At 42.7% G+C, this 23,411-nt stretch overlaps 1 protein-coding gene across 2 annotated transcripts; it reads left to right on the forward strand.

Annotated features, from left to right (window-relative positions):
• The first annotated feature begins 1,012 nt into the window (after nucleotides 1–1,012).
• LOC131840480 (cytochrome c oxidase subunit 7A-related protein, mitochondrial) lies at nucleotides 1,013–23,171 on the forward strand. Of its 2 annotated transcripts, XM_059188468.1 has the most exons (4): nucleotides 1,032–1,177; nucleotides 10,518–10,569; nucleotides 21,237–21,368; nucleotides 22,311–23,171. In XM_059188468.1, exons 2-4 carry the CDS (start codon nucleotides 10,558–10,560, stop codon nucleotides 22,449–22,451), a joined length of 285 nt encoding a protein of 94 aa, XP_059044451.1. In that variant the 5' UTR covers nucleotides 1,032–1,177; nucleotides 10,518–10,557; the 3' UTR covers nucleotides 22,452–23,171. The 2 variants fall into 2 exon arrangements, with proteins under 2 accessions (XP_059044450.1, XP_059044451.1); XM_059188467.1 differs by lacking the exon at nucleotides 10,518–10,569 and having other exon boundaries at nucleotides 1,013–1,177.
• The last annotated feature ends 240 nt before the right edge of the window (nucleotides 23,172–23,411 follow it).

Raw genomic sequence — 23,411 nt, forward strand, 5'->3', positions numbered from 1 at the left:
GAATGAAATCATGTGGTATTTGTCTCTCTCAGTCTGATTTATTTCACTTAGCATAATACCTTCTGGGTCCGTACATGAGGTCACAAATACAAGATCTCATTCTTTTTTATGGTTCTATAATATTCCATTATATCTGTTTATCTACACACACACATACACACCACCATCTTCCTTATTTGTCTATTGATGGACACTTAGGTTGCTTCCATATCTTGCATATTGTAAATAAGTCTGCAATAAACAGGGGTGCACACATATCTTTATGAAATAGTATTTTTGTTTTCTTTGGGTAATACTAATGGAATTATTCGTTCATGTGATATTTATAATTTTTAAAAGATTTTATTTATTTGCGAGAGAGAGAGAGCGCGAGAGCGAGCGAGCACAAAACCCAATAAGTTATCTTTATATTCCTGAGGTGAAACCGCTAACAACCCTCTGTACTAAAAGCTCTCAGCAGAAGATTCCACATCTTATTTGCTCCCCCATTCCCAGGTTGATGGAGAAGCCTGGCCAATGGGTCCATACTCCGACTGAGTGAGAGCGAGGCGCTTCACCAGGCGACCTACGGAGGGGAGGAAAGAAACCAGACTCTGCGCAAGTTTGCTCAATGAAGAGAAGCCTTCCACCCAAGGCCCATCTGCGTGACCCCTCAACTCTAGCTCTCCACGCCCCTCCCCAGACCTCCGCCCCAGGCCCCGCCCCAGGCCCCGCCCCAGAGCGCCCCACCAGGTCCTGACAAGTCCTTTCGCCTCTGGCCGGATTCGCAGGGAGCTTGCGCATTTCTTGCGGCGTCTCGGCATTGCCCGAATCAAAAAATGTGTGCGAGGCGGGGGCGGGAACTTCGTGCTTTCTACAGACCCCGCTACAGTGGCTTTCTGAGCTCTCCTAGAGCTGTTTTTTTGCCTCCTTGGTCCTGCCACTCCGGCTTCTTGCTCCCTGATATGGCTGAAGAGGGCATGTTATAAATTAGGCGCTCTCTGGGCAGCCCGTCTCCTGGCGCAGGGTCCTTGGGCTGAGACTTCAGGCGACGGCAGGGAAGACAGGGTCCTTCTCTGGGGCAGTCGCGCAGGCAGCGGCTGCGGGAAGCCGGACACCGGGCGTCATGTATTACAAGTTTAGTGGCTTCACGCAGAAGTTGACCGGAACATGGGCTTCCGACGCCTATAGCCCGCAGGTACCGGTAGCGCCGGGATGTCTCGGACAGGAGCGACCGCCCGAGCCTCTGCGCTAGGAAGTCGTGAGGCCAGAGGCGGCTGGGGTTTTTGCCTGCGGCTCGGTTTGGCTCGCCCCGCACGTCCCGGCCCCTCTCCATGTCTGCTTGCAGCGGCCGTAGAGCCGCTCATTCTGTAGCTGCTTCCCCAGCCGGGCTGGTCCGGCGCGGAAGTTGGGCTTGGCACTTAGCTGGGGTCAAGGTGACCTCCGAGGTCGTTGCTTCTGGGTCGTGGGGTGACTTGTGGGGTCGGCGTGGCCCAGAGTGTGACCTGGCAAGAGTCTGAAGTTCGGCTTTGTCCTATTTAAGGAGGTGCCGCTTTTGGTCTCCGCAGTGCTCTACTGTTATCCCCACTTCTTAGCCCAAAAAGCCGCATCAAAGCACGAGGTTGGAGAGCTGGGATGACAGCACCGAGGGAAGTCATAGGGGCCGGAGAGGCTATATGATCAGAATTGGGGGACTTAATGGGATCTTTCACATGTTCATTTGAATCTGGGCAATTACGTGCAACGACCTTAAACGCTTCTCAGCTAGAAATCGTTGACTGCAGCTATTTGAGTCTAAAAAGTAATCTGATTTCACTCATTTTGTTGGTTGGGAATTTCGGACTCAGTTGTAGACTCTTAGTAAGAGCTAACATCCTGGCTTTACCATTTTATTTTTATGACCTTTATCAGGTTACTTAATTTTTTGTGAGCTTAGTTTCATCTAGGGCAGCTTTAGTACAGGTTAAATGAAGTGTCTTGTCACGTCATTAGTAGTCTTTGGCAGGTGTTTGGTACTGGCAGGTGATAGGTAGCTAATTCTTCAGAAGTTGAGTGCGAGATACCATCGTGTTCGTTCCTGTCCTCAGAAGTGTGGGGACGGTTGGTGAAATACGCAGTTGGTGAAATATTCAAGCTGGAATCGAATAGTAAAGATCCCAGGTGGGATGCTCTGTTGTTACCTCCTCCCTTCCGGGGGACACAGTAACTTGCCCAAGCGGGGATGATGTTTAAAGAGATTTCAGGGTCGCCTTAGTGGCTCAGTTGGTTACGTGTCTGACTTCAGCTCAGGTCGTGATCTCGGGGGGGTCCTGGGATCGAGTCCGGAATCGGGTTCCCTGCTCAGTGAGGAGTCTTCTCCCTCTCTCCACCCCACCCTTTCCGCTCATGCTCTTGCTCTCTGTCTTCCTCAAATAAAATCTTTTTCAAAAGCGATTTTAGTCTAAGATTAGATGTGCTGTTAATATTAACTAGAATAAGCGTGTCTGGGTGGCTCAGTCATTTGAATGTCTGGCTTCAGCTCAGGTCAAGATCTCAGGACCCGGGGATCCAGTCATCCAGCCCTGCTCTCTGCTCAGTAGGGTGACGGCTTCTCCCTTCCCCTCTGCCTGCTGCTCCCCTTGCTTGTGCTCTTTCTCTCTGTGTGTCATATAAATAAATCTCTAAAAAGAATTAAGATAGGGCAGGTTTTGGGGATTCGGGAGGCAGGGTCCAGGTTTATGAATGTTGAACTTGTGATGATGTCATGCCAGGTAGTTGGATTTAGGAGTATGGAATTTAATAGGTTTGGGTGTCTTCAGGCTATAGTTGGTAGTAGAAGCTGTGGTGGGGAGATCACCCAGGGAGCATATAGGGAAGAAAGGTGGGAATGTGATTAGACTACAAAAACATGAAGGGGAGGGTAGAGGAGGAACATTTATCAAAAGAACAAACCAGGGGGCGCCTGTGTGGCTCAGTGGGTTAAAGCCTCTGCCTTCAGCACAGGTCATGATCCCAGGGTCCTGGGATCAAGCCCCACATTGGGCTCTCTGCTCTGCAGGGAGCCTGCTTCCTCCTCTCTCTCTCTCTCTCTCTCTCTCTCTGCCTGCCTCTCTGCCTACTTGTGATCTCTGTTTGTCAAATAAATAAATAAAATCTTTAAAAAAAAAAAAAGAACAAACCAGGATTAGAAGGGAAACCAGTGTGGTGTCACTGAAGCCAAGTTGGTAATGAGCTTAAAGAAGAAGTTGTCAACAGTGATTTATTTCTTTTGCAGATTACAGGGGAATAGCTATTTCTGTCATACTTATTTCTGGAGAAGAAGCGTATTTTTCAGTGCACTGATTATAAATGTTTCAGTTTAATGAGTTTTGACCAATGCATACACAGTAACCCATACCCCTCTTAACATATAGGACATTCCATCATCCCTAGGAAGTTCCCTTCTCTATCCCTGTCCACCTTCCTCTTGTGACTCTTTTTTATTTATTTATTTATTTATTTATTTGAGAGAGAGCATGAGCGAGGAGAAGGTCAGAGGGAGAAGCAGGACTCCCCGTGGAGTTGGGAGCCCGATGCGGGACTCGATCCCGGGACTCCGGGATCATGACCTGAGCCGAAAGCAGTCGTCCAACCAACTGAGCCACCCAGACGTCCCCCTCTTGTGACTCTTATAAATAAACTGTTTTTGAATTTCACGTAATGGAACCACACAGTACTCTTTTGTGTAGGGCCTTTTTCCCCCCATCAGTATTTTTGAGGTTCATTCATGTTACGTGTATTAGTAGCTCCTTTTATTGCTGTGTAGGATTTCATTGTGTGACTATATCACAACTGATTTGTTTGTGGTTGTAGATGTTCTTTTATTTTTTACATATTTGTCAGAGAGCACAAGCAGGAAGAGAGGCAAGCATAGGGAGAAACAGCCTCCCTGCTGAGCAAGGAGCTCAATCCAAACTTGATCCCCTACCTGAGCCGAAGGCAGACACTTAACTGACTAAGCCATCCAGGCGGCCTGTAGATGTTTTTTGAATAGAATTTTAGCAAAATCTAGGTTTTGCGATTAGCAAGGAAGTAAAATTTTTGACTGAAACTAACATATATTGAAATTAAATTGGCTCCCAGAGCAGAGATTATCCTGGTACAGGTAGGGCATTCAGATTTCTTGTGCCTCTTAAATAGTATTTTTCTTGAGAATCTTCTTAGTTACTTAAGATTGTATTTCTCTTGAGAATCTTCTTAGTTACTTAAGATTTCTAATTCTGCGTTGAAAGAAGTGATGTGTAGGTTTTATATGTAGATTTCGGAGTGCTTGTGTCAGGCATCCCCCCCAAACCAGGTGTTTTGGCTTTGGCAGTTAGGAGTACTTCAGTTTTTCCTTTCTTGGAAACATTAGCACCCTGTAAAATGTAGATGTTTACAACTTCCAGTGTTATAAAGTAAATAACCTAATATGCATTAAATAACCTGATATGGAAAAACTAGTTTCCGAACAATGATACAGGTAGGTATTTATAAATCAACTTGATGGCAAGTAATTGTATTTTCTAGTGGTTGATTGAAAAGCATTTTCCTTATCTTTTTGTGTCCTATGTCAAAGTAAATTGAGGCTAATAAACACATGAAAAGAGGCTCAACATCCCTTGTGAGGGAAATGCAAATCAAAACAACAGTGAGATATCACTTCACACCAGCTAAAATCACAACAGGTGTTAGAATGTGGAGACACTGGGACCCTAGTATATTGCTGGTAGGAATGTAAAATGGTGCAGCCACTTTAGAAATAGTCTGGCAGTTTCTTAAAAAGGGAAACATTTCATTTTTTATTTTTTTAAGATTTTATTTATTTATTTGACAGAAATCACAAGTAGACGGAGAGGCAGGTAGAGAGAGAGGAAGGGAAGCAGGCTCCCTGCCGAGCAGAGAGCCCGATGCGGGACTGGATCCCAGGACCCTGAGATCATGACCTGAGCCGAAGGCAGCGGCTTAATCCACTGAGCCACCCAGGCGCCCAAAAGGGAAACATTTCTACCTTATGACTCAACAATTCTAGTTAAGAGGGCAAGATGACCTTCTAGGTAAAGGAAACTGAGAATGAAGGAGGGGAGGGGGCTGCAGGGGAATCATTGAATAGTAAGTTTAGCTGTGGTAGGTGGAGATAGATCACGAAGGGTCTAGGATGATAGGGCTTACTTTAGTCAGAAACAGGAATTTACAAAGCATCTTGATGGAGAAAGTTGTGGTAGAGTCTTGTCCAGAGGTTGAAACTGAAAGACCCGCGGATCCCCTTACCCAAGAATCCAACACTGCCACTGGATGCAATCAGCAAGAGGTTCTTTATTGTTACGCAGGTACCGGCGGGTGGTCGGCAGCTCCAGCTAACCGAGCACACCGACCGGGAGTGAAGCAGAGTCTTTTATAGGAAGGTACAAACAAGTTTTGGGTGGGGCGCAACTGATTGGTGGATAGTTTGAACTTTTGAAAAAGGCATACCTGGAGTCTGCTGATTGGCTCTGGGGACCCGCGCGCAAGCGCAGAGAGAGGCGGGAAGGGGGAGCAAGCTGATTGGTTATGAGGGCCCGAGCGAAGGGAGAGGCGGGAGAGGGGAATAAGAAGGGGGAAGGGAGGAATGCCATCATGGCGTCTCTATTATTTCTATAAGCCAAGCGGTTACAGAAAGGCAAAAGAGCAATTAATAAGCAATTAATCACACAATTAATAACCTAGTCTTATATCTAAAGGCCAGCGGTTTACAGAAAAGCAAACAAGCGGTTTTAGTTATTCTATTTGTCTACTAAGGGAGGGGGCTTTCCAGGGAAGGGGTCTTTCAAAACAAGAGCATACTTCTCACCTTCAGTTTCGTGGAAGGTGTATGATGGAGGAGCAAGTATCATGACAGAGCTATGCTTGGAAAGATAATATGACTGGGAGAAACCGCTACCAGGGATGTCTGTTAAACCCATACAGTAGTTAAGCCCATACAGTAGGGTCTTCCAAGTGGGAAAGGAGTCCGGGGAATAAGGATTTAGTGACCAGTGAGGGAGATTGTGGGGGATGAGAAAGGAGGACTCCAGGATGACTGGGTAATGAGAGGATGGTGGTGCTTTCCTTATGATAAACAGGGAACTCCTGGATAGGTTTGTGAGAAACTGGGTGAATTTTGGACCTGCGGAGTGTGATGTGTCCTGGAAACATGGAGGTGGTGATACCTTGCTGGCAGGTAGAAAGAACGAACTTGAGTTGCTGCAGACTGAAACTTGTTTCTAGTCCTAAATCAGAGTGAATTCAGATCAGTGCACTGAAAAATTCTATCATTTAAAATTTTTTTAAAAATTGTGTTTCTCTTATTTCTCCACTCTTCTCCTTCTCAAATCTAAAAGGTAGAAGAAGAGGGAAACTTGGGCCAGTCAACTTTGAAGGGAAAGAAATCAAGTTGACTTTTGTCTCTAAAAAATTTGGAGCAACTAGGGGCACCTGGCTGGCTCATTTGGTGAAGCGTGCGACTCTTTGATCTTAGGGTTCTGAATTTGAGCCCTGCATTGGGTGTAGAGGTTACTTAAAAATAAAATCTTTTTTTTTTTTAAATTTTATTTATTTCATAGAGAACACAAGTGGGGGGAAAGGGACAGAAGGAGAAGCAGACTCCCCACTGAGTGGGGAGCGGAATATGGGCTTGATCCCAGGACCCCAGAATCATGACCAGAGCCGAAGGCAGACACTACCATCTGAACCCTCCAGGTGCCCCTTAAAAATAAAATCTTAAAAAAATTTTTTTGGAGCAACTAAATTATACTGGGAAGAATTCAACTGCTAAATGTTGTTGCTATTGAATGGCTCTTAATTGTAGAGGTAGTGATTGTGTAAATAGCTCGGAGATTTGATATTAAAAAGCAAAACCTGTGATTTCCACTTGGTCTCCAGTCCACTATTTTAAGAACAGCATTCGCTGGTTTTCTCATTTGTGGGAGGTGTGGGAGGCTCTGCCATCAACTGCTGATTTGATTTACATGACTTTAGTTCTGAAATATTTAAGTCTACATTGTGGTGAAGCTATAGTTTATTTATACGTTCAACAGATATTTAAATGTGCTCTTCGCTTTTTTAAGTCTTGGGAAGTAAGAGCAGTGAACAAAACATGCCAAAATCCTGCCTTCGTGAGGCTTCCATTGCAGTAGGGGGAGACACAGTAAACAAAGTAAAATTCAGTATGTTAGGTGCTTATAAGTGCTGTGGAGAAAAAAAAAAAGACCAGGAATGGGTGATAGGTTGTTAGGAGGGTAAGGGGGAGGACATGCAGTTTGAAAGGATGTCTTGGGAATGTCTTGCTGAGAAGGTGACACAGGGGCAAAGACCTGAAGGAGGTGAGGGTGCAGCCATGTGGATACCCAGAGAAGAGCATTCTGGGTAGAGGGAACAGTGCCTGGTGCCTGGGAGGTTTAAGGGACTCGTCTAGGGGACTGGGGTAGAGAAAGGGGATGATGTAAGTGGTAGGGTGGGGGGGTTTGAGGGGTGCATCTCATGGTCCTGGAAGTCCCTGTAAGAACTTTGGGTTTTGCTCAGTGAGATAGGAGGCTTTTGGAGAGGTTTGCGCTCAGTAGTGACATCTGTAGTCACCGGTTGCTGCATGATAGTAGGTGTGGAAATGGAGGGTGAGCAGTTGGGAGGCTCTTGTAAAAATCCAGGGATTTGGACCAGAGTGTGGATTGGTGGAGATGGGTGAGAAGTGCTCAGATGCTGAGTGTGCTTTGAAGGTAGAGCCAAAAGGATTTGCGGTGTGTAAGCTGTATTAAAAATGATTCTAGGGGCGCCTGGGTGGCTCCGTGGGTTAAGCCGCTGCCTTTGGCTCAGGTCATGATCCCAGGGTCCTGGGATCGAGCCCCGCATAGGGCTCTCTGCTCAGCCGGGAGCCTGCTTCCTTCTCTCTCTCTCTACCTGCTTGTGATCTCTCTCTCTCAAATAAATAAATAAATCTTTAAAAAAAAATGATTCTGGGCACATGGGTGGCTCAGTCTTTAAGCATCTGACTCTTGATTTCGGCTTAGGTCATAATCTCAGAGTTGTGAGATTGAGCCGTATAGGGTTTCCCATACAGTGAATGAGATTTTCTTCCTGTCTCTCCCCATTCATGTGCACATGCACGTGCGCTCTCTCTCTCTCTCTCAAATAAATAAAATCTTAAAAAAAAAAAAAAAAGATTCCAAGGATTTGGGCCTGAGAACCTGGAAGGATGCTACTGTCAGTTATTGAGATGGGGGAGGCCCGTAATTCTATATTGGGACATCTGCAACCCTGGACGGGGCATGGAGAAGGGATTTGCTCTAGATACCTTCCTGTAAATACAGCTTCCTGGTCAAGCCCACTCTTGGGAGCCCCAGTGTCAGTCCTGTCTAGCTGCCTTGAAATATTGGAAGCACTGACTGCTCTAAAATTCTTAGGAAATTGGGGTTCCTGTGGGGGGCACTCAGTCATTAACCATCTGACTTTGGCTCAGGTCATGATCCTAGGATCCTGGGGTCGAGCCCCGCATCTGTCTCCCTGTTCGGCGGGAAGCCTGCTTCTCCCTATTCCACTTTCCCTGCTTGTATTTGTGCGCATGCGCACTCTCTCTCTGCCAAAGAAATCTTAAAAAAAAAAAATTCTCAAGAAATTTAATGACAGATTGGTGAATATCCATTCCTTTTACTTGTGGGGCCAGGACAGCTGAGTTATTGATTGTATGGTATAATAAAAGTGGGTGGGTTTGAATCCATCTTTTGTATGGAATCTCAGCTTTTTTTTTTTTTTTTTTTAAGATTTTATTTATTTATTTGACAGGCAGAGATTACAAGTAGGCAGAGAGGCAGGCAGAGAGAGAGAGAGGAGGAAGCAGGCTCCCTGCCAACCAGAGAGCCCGATGCGGGGCTGGATCCCAGGACCCTGGGATCATGACCTGAGCTGAAGGCAGAGGTTTTAACCCACTGAGCCAACCAGGCGCCCTTCAGCTTTGTTTTAATCGTCTGTAATTGAGTGGGGGGCACCTCGGTGGCCCAGTTGGTTAAGTGTCTGACTTTGCCCTGGGCCATGATCCCAGAGTCCCAGGATTGAGACCCTGCATCAGTCTCCCCCCTCAGCGAGGAGTCTGCTTCTCCCACTGACTGTCCCCCCTCATGCTTTCTCTCTCTCTCTCTGTCTCTCAAATAGTTAAAAAAAAAAAATCATCTGTAATATGGGATGATAATACCTCATTTACAGGGTTAATGAGAAGAGTAAGTTTATTTATGAAGATTATGGAGGGTCCTGAAAAGAAATGCTTATTATAAATGAAAGCAGAATGTAGACTTTTTTTTTTTTTTTAAGATTTTATCCATTTATTTGACAGCATAAGCAAGGGGAGTGACAGGCATAGGGAGAAGCAGCCTCTCCACTGAGCGGGGAGCCTGATGCTTAACTGACTGAGCTACCCAGGTGACTCTAGAATGTAGAATTTTATACCTGACTGTAAAGATGTTAAAATATGAAAAAAAGATTAGAGGAGAATATACAATTTATAATAGTTAATGGGATAAGATACTTAGATTATTGGTAACTTTACAATTCCATATTCTAAACTTTTACAGTATTATAAATGGAAATGTGGAGTTATTTCAAACCATGAGGATGGTTGATACTCCTTTCTTCGTATGATACTGTTCAAAAACTGCTGTAGTTTTCAGTTACTTGATAGGTGAACAAACACTGAACGATTAGGTATAATCCTTTCTAAAAATGCTCTCACATTAGTTCTGTCAAAACAAGAATTTGACTTCAAACCATTTTCAGAGCTGCTTAGTAGAAAAATTTTTGCATTCAAAGGGAAATGATCCTTATAGGAGAAAATACAAAGCTCACAGAATAAAGGAGTGTTTTAAATTCTTCAGTTCAAAGAGCAGTACTTTCTGATGTTCTTATCTTGGTAGTTAGGGCCTCCCGGTCCCATCTCTAACTCCTTCTGAATCTGAGTGTATTATATACTAAATTTAGACTAGCAGCTTACTCACGAAGCTTTCTTTTTAAATCACTTGTTGTCTTTAAGCAACAGTTGAGAAAGGGTAGTAGGGGCAGGTAGTAGAATACTTAAAAACCCAAGGCTCTCGACTTTAGAGGGCCCTGACTGTCGACACTAGACACCATTCTTTTTGCAATGCTATCTTAGTCAAGTTGCCCTCTCTGATCTAGTTTTCTCCTCTGTAAAATGGGTATAGTAACATCTTGGTAGGGTTGCTGGCAGGATTAAATGAGATGATGTTTGTCCAATACTTGACAGGATGTCAGGCATATAACAAAGTCTGAGTACATAATTAGTGGCTTTTATTTCAGAACATTAATAACCATAATGGCAGGGATTGTGTCTGTCCTAGTCATCGTGCATTTTCAGTATAGAGTAAGTGCTCAGTCATATATGCTGAGTGGGGGGATGCAGTGCAGAAAAGTCCACGGTTCATGCCCATTCATGGGACTGTGTCAAAGAAATAGAAATGATGTTTATTTTGTGGGGGGAGGTTAATTGAAATATAGTTGACTTACAATATTTTATTATATTTCAGGTGTATAACATAGTGATTCTATAATTATATACATTACAAAATGCTCACCACTGTAAGTATACTTAATCATCTGTCACCTTACAGCATTATTGACTATATTCTGTATGGTGTACTTTTTATCCTCCCGACTTACTTATTTTACAACTGGAAGTTGTATATTTTAATTTCCTTCACCTCCTTCCCTTATCCTCTCACCCTCTCCCCTCTGGGCCACTAGTTCTCTGTATTTATGGGTCTATTTTTTTTTTTTTTTCTTTTAGGTTTTTTTTTTTAAGATTTTATTTATTTGACAGACAGCGATCATAAGCAAGCAGAGAGAGGAAGGGGAAGCAGGCTCCCCGCTGAGCAGAGAGCCCCATGCAGGACTTGATCCTAGGACCTTGGGATCATGACCTGAGCCGAAAGCAGAGGCTTTAACCCACTGAGTCACCCAGGCGCCCTATTTATATTTTTTGTTTTATTTTATAGATTCCACACGTAAGTGAGATATTAATGGTATTTGTTTTTTCTGTCTTATTTCACTTAGCATAATATCCTCTTGGTCCATGCAAGTTGTTGCCAGTGGCAATATCTTATTTTTGTGGCTGAGTTTTACTCCATTATGTGTATGTCTGTGTGTACACACACACCACATCTTCTTTATCCATTCATCTATCAATGTACACTTAATATTGCTTCCATATCTTGGCCATGTAAATAATTCTGCAATAAACACAAGGGTGCACATCTTCTTGCATTAATATTTTTGTTTTCTTTGGGTAAATACCCAGAAGCAGAATTACTGGTTTGTTTGTGTTTGTTTTTTCAAATTACTGATTTGTATGGTATTTGTATTTTTTAAATTTTTTGAGGAACCTCCATACAACTTGCACCAGTTTATATTCCCATGAACAATGGGTGAGAGTTGCCTTTTTTTTTTTTTTTTTTTTTTAAAGACTTTATTTATTTATTTGACAGAGAGAAATCACAAGTAGATGGAGAGGCAGGCAAAGAGAGAGAGAGGGAAGCAGGCTCTCTGCTGAGCAGGGAGCCCGATGTGGGACTCGATCCCAGGACTCTGAGATCATGACCTGAGCCGAAGGCAGCGGCTTAACCCACTGAGCCACCCAGGCGCCCGAGAGTTGCCTTTTCTCTCTATCCTCTATACCCTTGTTATTTCTTCACTTTTTTTTTTTTTTTTTAAAGATCTTATTTATTTATTTGACAGAGATCACAAACAGGCAGAGAGGCAGGCAGAGAGAGAGGAGGAAGCAGGCTCCCGGCTGAGCAGAGAGCCGATGTGGGGCTCGATCCCAGGACTCTGAGATCATGACCTGAGCTTAACCCACTGAGCCACCCAGGCGCCCCTATTTCTTCACTTTTTGATACTAACTATCCTTGGTTTTGATTTGCATTTCCCTGATACTTAGTGATGTTGAACATCTCTTCTTGTGTCTGTTGGCCATCTGTAAGTCTGCTTTGGAAAATAAGTGTTCAAATCCTTTGTACATTTTTTTTTTGGTAGAGTTGTATAAGTTCTTTATATATTTTGTATATTAACCTATTATTAGATATATCATTTGCACATAATCTTCTCCTAGTCAGTTGGTTGCCTTTTTGTTTTGTTGGTTTCCTTCACTGTGCAAAAGATTTTTTTTAATTGGTTTTTTTTTTTTAAGAGTTTATTTAGTTATTTGACAGACAAAGATCACAAGTAGGCAGAGAGACAGGGAGAGAGAGGGGGAAGCAGGTTCCCTGCGAAGCAGAGAACCTGATGCAGGGCTCTATCCCAGGACCCTGGGATCATGACCTGAGCCTAAGGCAGAGGCTTTAACCCACTGAGCCACCCAGGCGCCCCTGTGCAAAAGATTTTTTAGTTTGCTATAGTCCCAGTTGTTTATTTTTGCTTTCGTTTTCCTTAGCTGAAGAGACTGATTCAGAAAAATGTTGTTAAGACTGATATCTAAGAGATTATGTATGTTTTTAGGAGTTTATGAATTCAAGTCTTACATTTGGGTTTTAATTCATTTGGAATTTATTTTTTGTGGGGTTTGGGGGTTTTTTTTGTTTTCAAATGATCCTTTAGTGAAGTATTTTCCTTTGTATTTCTTTTTTTCTTTTTTAGGATTTTATTTATTCATTTGACAGAGACACATAGAGAGAGGAACACAAGCAGGGGTAGTGGGGGAGAGAGAAGGGTTCCTGCCAAGCAGATAGCCTGATGCGGGGCTCAATCCCAGGACCCTGGGATCATGACCCGAGTTGAAGGCAAACCCTCAACTGACTGAGCCACCCAGGCGCCCTCCTTTTTAGTTCTTAACTAGCTGGGTGTTCCACTGCACCACTATTAATGTCATCTATGATGTCATGAGGGTGGTGGCCATCAACATTGCAGCCCAAAGACTGGGCAGTACCCACGATCTCTTTAATGGTTCCAGAGGGTTCTGTGGCTAAAGATTGGTGCCACATCTGTCAGGCAATGTTGACAATCTCATCAAAAGTCTCATTTCCACTGTGCTTAATGTTTTTCTGCTTCTGTCTCTTAGCTTTTCCTTGAGGGCTTTGATAATCAGGGCAGAGGCAGAAGGTACTATTTCATTCTGGGCCTAATTTGAATGATTACTTTCTCTGTAATCCTCAGACCCTTCCAGTCACCAGTTGCATTGGCAATGTCACCAGCCTTTTTTGGAGACAGACCCACGGGGCCAGTCTTTGAGGCCAGGGGCCAGGGGCTGATGCGGCACCAATGTCCCCACTGGTGCTCCTTAAGTATACAGTATAGCTTTGATCTTGTTAGGGTCAAACTTAGGTGGTATGTTGGAGGTGGCTGGTGTTGGATGAACCCTGATTCAGGATGACACGAGACAGTTCACCTTTGTCTCCTCCTAGTCCAAAGCCCAAAGCTCCTTTTTGTTTTATTTATTCATTTATTTATTTATTTATTTATCGATTTATTTATTTATTTGACACAGAGAGAGAAAGATCGAAAGTAGGCAGGTAGAGAGGAAGGGAAGCAGGCTCCCTGCTGAGCAGAGAGCTCCCTGCTGAGCAGAGAGCCCGATGTGGGTCTCCATCCCAGGACCCTGGGATCAGAACCTGAGCTGAAGGCAGAGGATTAACCCACTGAGCCACTCAGGCGCCCCCAAAGCTCCTTTTTAAAAAAAACTTTTTAAAAAAATAATCTCTGTACTCAACATGGGGCTTGAACTCAGAACCCTGAGATCAAAAGTTACACGCTCTGCTGACTCAACCAGCCAGGTGCTCTGAGTTTCGTTTCATTTCTTTTTTATTTTATTTTTGTGTCTTATTTTAATTAATTAAGTAATTTAGAGAGAAAGCGGTGGGTGGGAGGGGAAGGAGAGAGAATCTAGAGGAGACTCCACACTGAACGCAGAGCCTGATATGGGGCTGGATCCCACGACTGCAAGTTCCTGACCTGAGCCAAAACCAAGAGTTGGATGCTCAGCGACTGAGCCACCCAGCACTTCCGGTTTCATTCTTCTGCGTGTAGTTGTCCAGTTCTACCAGCACCATTTATTGAGGAGATTGTCTTTTCCCCATTGTCTATTTTTGTTTCCTTTGTTGTAGATTAATTGATCATAAAAATAATGGTTTTATTTCTGGGCTCTCTGTTCCATTGGTCTCTGTTTTTGTGCTAGTACTGTACTGTTTCAGTTATTATAGTTTTTGGTATATCTTGAAATCTGGGATTATGATACCCTCAGCCTTGTTCTTTTTCAATATTGCTTTGGCTCTTTGGGACCTTTGATTCCATACAAATTTTAGGATTATTTTTTCTTATTTTGTGAAAAATGCTGTTGGTATTTGATAGGGATTGTATTGGATCTGTAGGCTGCTTTGGGTAGTGAAGTTTTAACAGTATTAATTCTTGGGGCGCCTGAGTGGCTCAGCGGGTTAAATCCTCTGCCTTCGGCTCAGGTCACTATCCTAGAGTCCTGGGATGGAGCCCCGCATCGGGCTCTCTGCTCTGTGGGGAGCCTGCTCCGCCCCCCACCTGTCTCTCTGCCTACTTGTGATCTCTGTCTGCCAAATAAATAAAATCTTAAAAAAAACCAAACTATTAATTCTTCCAGTTAATGAGCATGGTGTATCTTTCCATTTATTTGTGTCTTCGGTTTCTTTCATTATTGTCTTAAGAGTTTTCAGAGTACAGGTTTTTCACCTCCTTGGTTAAATTTATTCCTTAGGTATTTCGTTTTTTTGTAGTTGTAAATGGAGTTGTTTTCTGAATTTCTCCTTTTCCTACTTCACTATTAGTATATCGAAATGCAACAGGTTTTTGTATATTTTGTATCCTGCGACTTTACCGAATTCATGTATTCTAATAATTTTTTGGTGGAGTCTTTAGGGTTTTTTTTTTTTAAAGATTTTATTTATATATTTGACAGACAGAGATCATGAGTAGGCAGAGAGGCAGAGAGAGAGGGAGAAGCAGGCTCCCTGCCGAGCAGAGAGCCCGATGCGGGGCTCGATCCCAGGACCCTGAGATCATGACTGGAGCTAAAGGCAGAGACTTAACCCACCGAGCCACCCAGGTGCCCCTTTAGGGTTTTTTTATATGTAGTATCATGTCGGCTGGAAATACTGAAAGTTTACTTATTATCGAGGATGCCCTTTATTTCTTTTTTTTCTTAGTCTGATTGCTGTGGCTAGGACTTCCATTACTGTGTTGAGTAAGAGTGGGGAGAAGGGACATTCTTGTTTTGTTACTTTTGATCTTAGATAAAAAGCTTTCACTTTTCACCATTGAGTATGATGTTAGCTGGTGGATTTATCATATATGGTCTTTATTATATTGAGGTGTGTTCCTTCTAAACCCACTTTGTTGAGACTTTTTATCATAAATGGATGTTGAATTTTGTGAAATATTTTTTCTTCATTTGTTGAGGTGATCGTGTGATTTTTATCCTCATTTTGTTAATGTATATCCTGTTGATTGATTTGTGGATATTGAACCATTCTTGCATCCTGGAATAAGTCCCGCTTGATCGTGTTTTGATCTTTTTAATGTATTGTTGAATTCAGTTTGCTAAATTGAGTATTGCTAATTGTTGAGTATTTTTTGCATTTGTGTTCATCAGAGATACCGAGCTGTCATTTTCTTTTTTTATTTGGTTTTAGTATCAGGGTAATGCTGGTCTTGTAGAATGAATTTGGAAGAATTTCTTCCTCTTCTAGTTTTTTGAATCCTTTGAGAATAACAGGTATTAACTCTTCTTTAAATGTTTGATAGGAGGTACTACCTATGAAGTCATGTAGACCTGGATGTTTATTTGTTGGGAGGTTTTTTTTTTTTTTTTTTTTTTAAAGATTTTATTTATTTATTTGACAGAGAGACAGAGAGGGAACACAAACGGGGAGAGGGAGAAGCAGGCTTCTTGCTGATCAGGGAGCCTGGTGTGGTTCTCTATCCCAGAACTCCAGGATCATGGCCCATGCCGAAGGAAGACGCTTCGCAGTTGAGCCACCCAGGCGCCCCTGTTGGGAGTTTTTTGATTACAGATGCACTTTTTCTACTAGTAATTGGTCTGCTCAGATTCGCTATTTCTTCCTGATTCAGTCTTTGAAGATTGCGTGTTTCTAGAAATTTATCCATTTCTTCTATGTTGTTCAACCTGTTGGCATATACTTTTCATAGTAGTCTCTTACAATCCTTTATATTTCTGTGGTGTTAGTTGCAACTTGTTTTTAATTTGCGATTTTGTTTGAGCTCTTTTTTTCTTAATAAGTCTGCTAAAGGTTTAGCAATTTTGTTAATCTTTGTTATTTCCTTCTTTCTACTAACTTTGCTCTCCATTTTTTTTCTTGTTCCTATGGGTATAAAGTTAGGGTTGTTGAGATTGTGTTAAGGTTGTTGACATTGTTCTTATTTCTTGAGGTAGGCCTGTGTTACTTTAAACTTCCTTTTAGGACTGCTTTTGCTGTATCCCAAAGATTTTGAACCATTGTTTCCATTTTCATTTCTCCGTGTATCTTTAAAATTTCCTCTTTGTGGGGCGCCTGGGTGGCTCAGTGGTTAAAGCCTCTGCCTTTGGCTCAGGTCATGATCCCAGGGTCTTGGGATAGAGCCCCACATGAGGCTCTCTGCTCAGTGGGGAACCTGCTTCCTCCTTTCTCTCTTTCTCTCTGCCTGCCTCTCCTGCCTACTTGGGATCTCTGTCAAATAAATAAATAAAATCTTAAAAAAAAAATAAAATTTCCTCTTCGAGTTCTTCTTTGATCCGTGGATTGTTTAAGAGCATGTTGTTTAGCCTCCCATGTGTTTGTGGTCTTTTCCAGGTTTGTTTTTTTTTTTGTTTGTTTGTTTGTTTTGCTGTAATTGAGTTCTAGGTTCATAGTGCTGTGAATGGAGAAGATGCTGCATCTTAAATTTATTGAGACTTGTTTTGTGGCCTAACATGTAATCTGTCCTGGAGAATGTTCCAGATGCACTTGAAAAGTATATATATTCTGCTGCTCATGGATGGACTGTTCTGTACATATCTAGGTCTATGTGGTCTGATGTTATTTAAAGCCACTATTACCTTATTGATTTTATGTCTGGATTCTCTATCCATTGATATAAGTGGGGTGTTAAAGCCTCCCACTATTATTGTATTACTGTCAGTTTCTCCCTTTGTGTCTGTTAATATTTGCTTTGTATATTTAGGTGCTCCTGTGTTGGGTGCATAGATATTTATAGTTGTTGTAACCTCTTGTTGGATTATTCCCTTTATATAGTGCCCTTCTTTGTTTCTTGTTACAGTCTTTGTTTTAAAGACCAATTTGTCTAATAAAAGTTTTTACTATCCCAACTTTCTTAATACTTCCATTTGTGTGGAATATTTTTCTTTATATCCCTTCACTTTCAGTCTGTACCTGAAGAGAGCCTCTTAATAGGCAACATATAGATGACCCTTGTTTTTTATTCTTTGAATCACCCTTGCCTTTTTTTTTTTTTTTTTGTAAGATTTTTAAAATTTTTATTTGTCAGAGCGAGCGCACAAGAGTGCACAGACGGGGGAGTCACAGGCAGAGGGAGAAGCCGGCTACCCACTGAACAAGGAGCCTGATGTGGGACCAATCCCATTACCCTGGGATCATGACCTGAGCCAAAGGCAGACAGACACCCAATGACTGAGCCACCCAGGTGTCCCCGAATTACCCTTGTCTTTTGACTGGAGCATTTTGACCATTTACTTACTTAATTAATTAATTTATTAAATAGGGTCCACACCTAGCCAGGGGCCCAGTGTGGGCCTCAAACTCATGACCCTAAGATAAGACCTGAGCTGAGATCAAGAGTTGAACGCATAACTCACTGAGCCACTCAAGTGCCCCATTTTTTTTTAAAGACGATTTACATTTAAAGTAATAATGTACAGGTGATATTTTGTTAATTGCTTTCTGGTGGTTTTTGTCATTTTTTTCTCCTCTCTTCCCTTGTAATTGATGCCTTGTGTTTTTCTAGGATTCCTTTCTATTTTCTTGTGGATTTATTATAAGTTTTTGGTTTCTGGTTAGCTCAAGTTTCATATGTAGCATCTTAAGGATATAGCAGTCTATATTAAGCTTATGGTTGCTTAAGTTCAAACACATTCTAAAATCACTATTAAATCCTCTCATGTATGTATATGTATATGATGTCATATTTACATCTTTATTTTGTGACTCTCAAGAAATTTTATAGGTAATTGATTTTACTCATCTTTTAACTTTCATACTAGTTTTATAAGTGATTGATTTATTATCTTTATTATATGTTTGCTCTTACCAGTGAAATTTTTTTGTTTTGTAATTTTCTTCTAGCTACGGCCTTTTCTTTTTGGCTAAAAGTCCCCTTAACGTTTCTTCTAATTTGTGTTTTGCTGGGGCAGCCTCGGTGGGATGTTTGGAGCTGAGGCAGGTGCATGTGGTGGAGGATTCCTTGGGCCGGCTGCCGCTGGTGTGGGCGGGGCCCACCGGTGGGGCTGGGGGCCGCAGGCCTGCTAGCGAGCCGGCTCCCATCTGCACTATCAAGGCAGAGGGGGAACGTAAACAATGGTGCTTGCTAGCACCTTCTAACCAGAGACCGAGTTCCAGCAGTTCTCCCACCATTTTGCAGTTGTTCTAGCATTAGTATATGAGGTTTTCTTCACTTATAGTCTGTTTGCCTTTTATTTTATTTTACTTTTTTAAGATTTTATTTACTTGAGAGAAAGAGTGAGAGAGCACGACAGGGAGGAGGGTCAGAGGGAGAAGCTGACTCCTGGCTGAGCAGGGAGCCCTACCAGGGACTCCAGCCTGGAACTCCAGGATTATGACCTGAGCCAAAGGCAGTCGCTTAAGCCAATTGAACTACCCAGGCGCCCTCTATTTGCCTTTTAAACTGATTGGGGATTTTTTTTGCCCTGCCCCCCCCCCCCCCCGCTGGGTGTGAATCTGTGTGTGGGCCTCCCAGTGCTGTCCCTCCCCACTGCAGTTCTAGCATCAGGTGCGGTTCCTGTTGTTACCGTGTCTCTGTTTCCTACCGTTCTCTGTGTGGTCCCTCTATCCTTTGCTATGCAGAAGCTGTTCAGTCAGCCTTTAGTTCTTCTTAAGGCGGAATTACTCTCTGTGTGTAGGTGTAGATTTTGTGTATTCCTGGAGGAAGTGAATTCAGGGTCTTTCTGTGCTGCTCTCTTGGACCGGAACAAGTTTGCTTTAATGCCTTTTAGTTTCCCCGTTGATCTTAATGCTTGCCTGGTGGGAGTATCATTGAAGCTTTCAATATATGATTTTTAGACTAGGTCTTGTCAGTTATAAGTAAGTTTTTATGTCTTTGAGGAGATTAAGGACCAGGGGTCTGACAATTCTGTTAATTTGAGCAAAGGATTTTCTCTCTCATCTGTAAAATGAAAGAGGCTGAGCTTGAACTCTGCTTCCTAACTTTAAATTTTATTTTTTCTAGATAGAATATAAAAGGATGCAATTTTATTGGTGTGTAACTCTTAGGTCCTATCTTTTAGAATTTAATATAAAAGGATGCAATTTTATTTGTGTAAGGTTTTTCCGGCGAGATAAACACAACACCAGGCAAAGTGGGTGCAAGGCAAGGTTTATTAAAGGTTCTCTCCGGTGAAGTTTCAGGGCCCAGGTGAAGGGGAGCCGAGAAAGTTGCACCGGGAGGAGGTGGGCACCCTCGGGCGAGGTTCCGCAACTCTGGAAAGCAGAGTGGGGGAAGTCGCGCCCAAGGCAGGGAGGAGGGGGCTTTTAAGGGGTCTTGGGGAAAGCTCAGGGGTCTTTTGGCAAGTTTCCTTATTTGGATATCTCTCCTGCTCATCGGGATCCCATTGGTCCACAGGAGCCCGGGGCGGGGGGGTCTCAGATTCCTGCTTGGTCCTTTGTTCTCCTGTCCGAGCTCAGGTCTTGTGGGGGAACTTTCGCCATCTTTGGTAGCCCTTCCTGCCAGCCCAACAATTCGTTTGTAACTCTTAGCTCCTCTCTTAGTCTTCAGGTTATTTTGGAGAACCATCTATAAGCCTGCCACGGTGGCTTTACTCTATCAGATAGAAAACCAGAGTTCCCCCGAGGTACTTCTTTTTTGTTTTAATAACTTTATCAAGATACAATTCACATCCCATACATACAGTCATTTAAAGGGTATAACTCAGTAGTTTGTAGTGTATTGATGGATATTGTGCAACCATTACCACATTAATTTTAGAGCATTTTTGTCACTTCCAGAAGAAACCTATACCCTGCAGTTATTACCCCCCTGTTGGTCACCTCCCAGCCCTATGCTGATCTACTTTCTGTCTGTGTAGATTTTCCTATTCTGGACTTGCATATGAATGGGCTCATCGGGGTCTTTCTGACTAGCTTCTCATGTTTTTAAGGGTTATCCTTGTTGTGGCCTGTGACAGTACTTGATTTATCTCCCCCTTTAGGTTATTTTTAAGCCTGTGTTCCTGTCTGTGTGGCCCAGGGAGCTGCTAATGGCAGACTTGTGTTGACACCCAGTGTCATTGAGTGGATATTGCTGACTGTGTGCTGTGTGCCCGCGGCAGGTGTGCTGCTTTAGGCACACAGTGTCTCCTGCCGTCTTTTCAGGGCTAGCTCCCAGTGCTTTTAGATACATGTCACAGATGAGAACACTAAATTTCCTTTGTTTTTACTGTGTCAGTTTAACTTACAGGTTTATTAATGCCAAAAGGTTCAGTTACTCTAATTGTTTTGTATTCTGGTCCTGAAAGACAGGTCTCTTACCATTACAGGCTCCTCCAGATTGAGAGATTTTTTTACTGTGTGTCCGCACACATTCTGCTGTCTGCTCTGGAGTTAGAGAGAACATGTTAGTACATTAGCTCACCCAGAGGAGAAAAGAGACAGCTGGGTCTCTTTGGAAATCTAACCAAAAGTTCATAAAGATTTAAAATGATTTACTGATTTGATAGGAAGATAGACATAATAGTTATTTCTGGAAGCCCAGATTGGGTTTTTGTGGTTGTTTGCTTCCCCTTCTCCCCCACCCCTATCTTAATGGCAGGGAATTCTTCTCGATGGGGTTTGCTGTGGGAAAGTGAACTAAGGTATTTTGTTGAAAGTTTAAGGACTTTAAATCTTAAAATTAAAGGCCTTGTAATGCGGACTCAGAGAGCCTTTCCTTCCTTCTTGTGTGGTTGAATTACTGCCTCCAGGATTCCAGACAGCCTGCTTGTTGAAAGGTTGTTCATAAGCCCCAGGCATGCTTTCAACTTGACATTTTCCTTTTTCCTACAGGGATTAAGGCCTTTGGTTTCCACAGAAGCACCACCTATCATATTTGCCACACCAACCAAACTGAGTTCTGATTTTCCTGTATATGATTATGCTGGGAAAAACAAAGTTCCCGAGCTGCAGAAGTTTTTCCAGGTGAGAGAAGACACTAGAATGGACACTAGAGAATAAATTCTTATTTCGGCCATGAGTTTTCTTCTAGTTATTTTTTGCTTGCTTGATATTAAAATTCATTGCACTATTAGAAGTAGGGGAGGCTTTCTTGGGTTTGCTGATCAACAGAGAGAAGCCAAAATTGCATTTTAGAATGTTATTAACGATAATCTACATACAGATAACTGAGAGGTCAGTGACCCTGCATCTCAGGTGCTGTGGGGGCGGCACTGGGCTCCTCCTGTTGCAGCCTCAGAAATGTACGCAGATTCAGGACCGGTTTGGGGACTTTTGGTCAGTTGAATCCCTTTTTAATCCAATAAGTAAGACTTGATTGGGCAACTGGGGTCTTGAGTTACTATGGGGGAGGGAGTTTGGAGACTGCAGAATAATGGATTCAGCATTTTTAAACAAGGGTTTAACAGCTTACTGGAAAGAAGCTGCATACAAAATGGTCTTGAGCGTATTAATTGACCCAGTGTGCTCAGACATCACTGGCTAACGAACAGAGGTCAGACTAAATGTAGGACATTTCTTGTGCCTGTGGTTATTTGACTGTGGATTACCTTTGCATTTAAAAGAAATCCACCAATGCTGCTTTCCTAATTGAGCAAGATACAGTAAATTATTATATGTGCTGCCGAAGCGAGCACAAGATACAGTAAATTATTTTGAAACATGGAATTTGTTGCATGTGTGTTCCTGAGGCTCCATTTTGGAGAATGGCTTTGGCCTTACAGGCTGTGGCTGCGTTTATAAGAAAACGTATCCTGCTCTTTCTGTCCGCATTCTAATGGGTTAGGGCTTTTTCCACTGCAGTGTGTTGATGGATTAGTTCTAAAGTAGAGACATTGGTTCTTTATTAGCCTAAACTGTAAAATCTTTTTATTATTAACCATGTCCTTGATAATTCTTGCTTCCCAGAAATCCGATGGTGTGCCCATCCACCTGAAACGAGGCCTGCCTGACCAAATGCTTTACCGGACCACCATGGCGCTGACGCTGGGGGGGACCATCTACTGCCTGATTGCGCTCTACATGGCTTCGCAGCCCAGAAACAAATGACTTTAGGCTGCAGAGGACTGGTTTGCTTTTTGGCATAAACCCTTTGAATTTTCATTTTTCACTGCTCTGTAAACATTTTCTTTTTTTACTTGAATGGTTTACTTAACATTTTCCCAGAGAAATAGGAAGATATTAAGGCAGTATTTTGGTTTATGAAATGGTCCGTCAGAGCTCATTGGACAGTTAAAACTATTGCTTAAAGAAATACTGCTGCTCCTTGGGCTCCTGATTTCCCTGGAGGTTCTAGAGGGAGGCTGCACACAGGCTCATCGACAGCAGTCTGTGCCGAGGTCCTTAGGGACTCAGAGTGGTGTTTTTGAGCATGGGGGTACAGAGGCCTTTCTGGATTTGGATGTGATTGAGGAAGGAAGAGAGAAACCAAGGCGAGGAGTATGGAACGGAGGTTTATGCTAGTAGACACCTTGGGGGTTTTTCCTTCTTGCAGTAAAATGTTAAAAATTATTTGCAGCCTGACTCTGTTCATTGGACAGTTTGTTTCCAAGGGTTATTTGCCTCACCTCAGATCTTTAGTGAAATTTTATGTGTAATTGTTTGTATTTATTCCACCTCGGGAACAGAAGACACCTGTTGAGTGTTGTACTTTAGACCGGTGTGTTTTATTAATGCAGCTGTGACACAAAGTCTCCTTTACCTTTTCAAAATGTTATGGCTTTAAATTATGACTTATTTTGATTGTGGAATAAATACATGAATGAAAAATTCTCAATTTTGAAGTCCTTTTGAATGACCTTTCAGACTACTTTCAGGATACCAGAGGCATCTTTTTTTTTTTTTTTTTCTTTTAAAGATTTTTCTTTATTTGACAGAGAGAGATCACAAGTAGGCAGAGAGGCAGGCAGAGAAGCAGGGGAAGCAGGCTTCCTGCTGAGCAGAGAGCCCGATATGGGGCAGGATCCCAGGACCTGAGATCATGACCTGAGCCAAAGGCAGAGGCTTAAC

This window comes from Mustela lutreola, chromosome 9, assembly GCF_030435805.1.
Source record: "Mustela lutreola isolate mMusLut2 chromosome 9, mMusLut2.pri, whole genome shotgun sequence".
Classification (NCBI taxonomy): domain Eukaryota; kingdom Metazoa; phylum Chordata; class Mammalia; order Carnivora; family Mustelidae; genus Mustela; species Mustela lutreola.

Excerpts from the sequence above, each read along its gene's own strand:
- LOC131840480 (XM_059188467.1), top strand. The coding sequence starts at position 1,106 with ATGTATTACAAGTTTAGTGGCTTCACGCAGAAGTTGACCGGAACATGG. Across the intron at positions 1,178-21,236 it reads CCGACGCCTATAGCCCGCAG|GGATTAAGGCCTTTGGTTTC; the intron begins GTACCGGTAGCG and ends TTTTTCCTACAG. Across the intron at positions 21,369-22,310 it reads AGCTGCAGAAGTTTTTCCAG|AAATCCGATGGTGTGCCCAT; the intron begins GTGAGAGAAGAC and ends CTTGCTTCCCAG.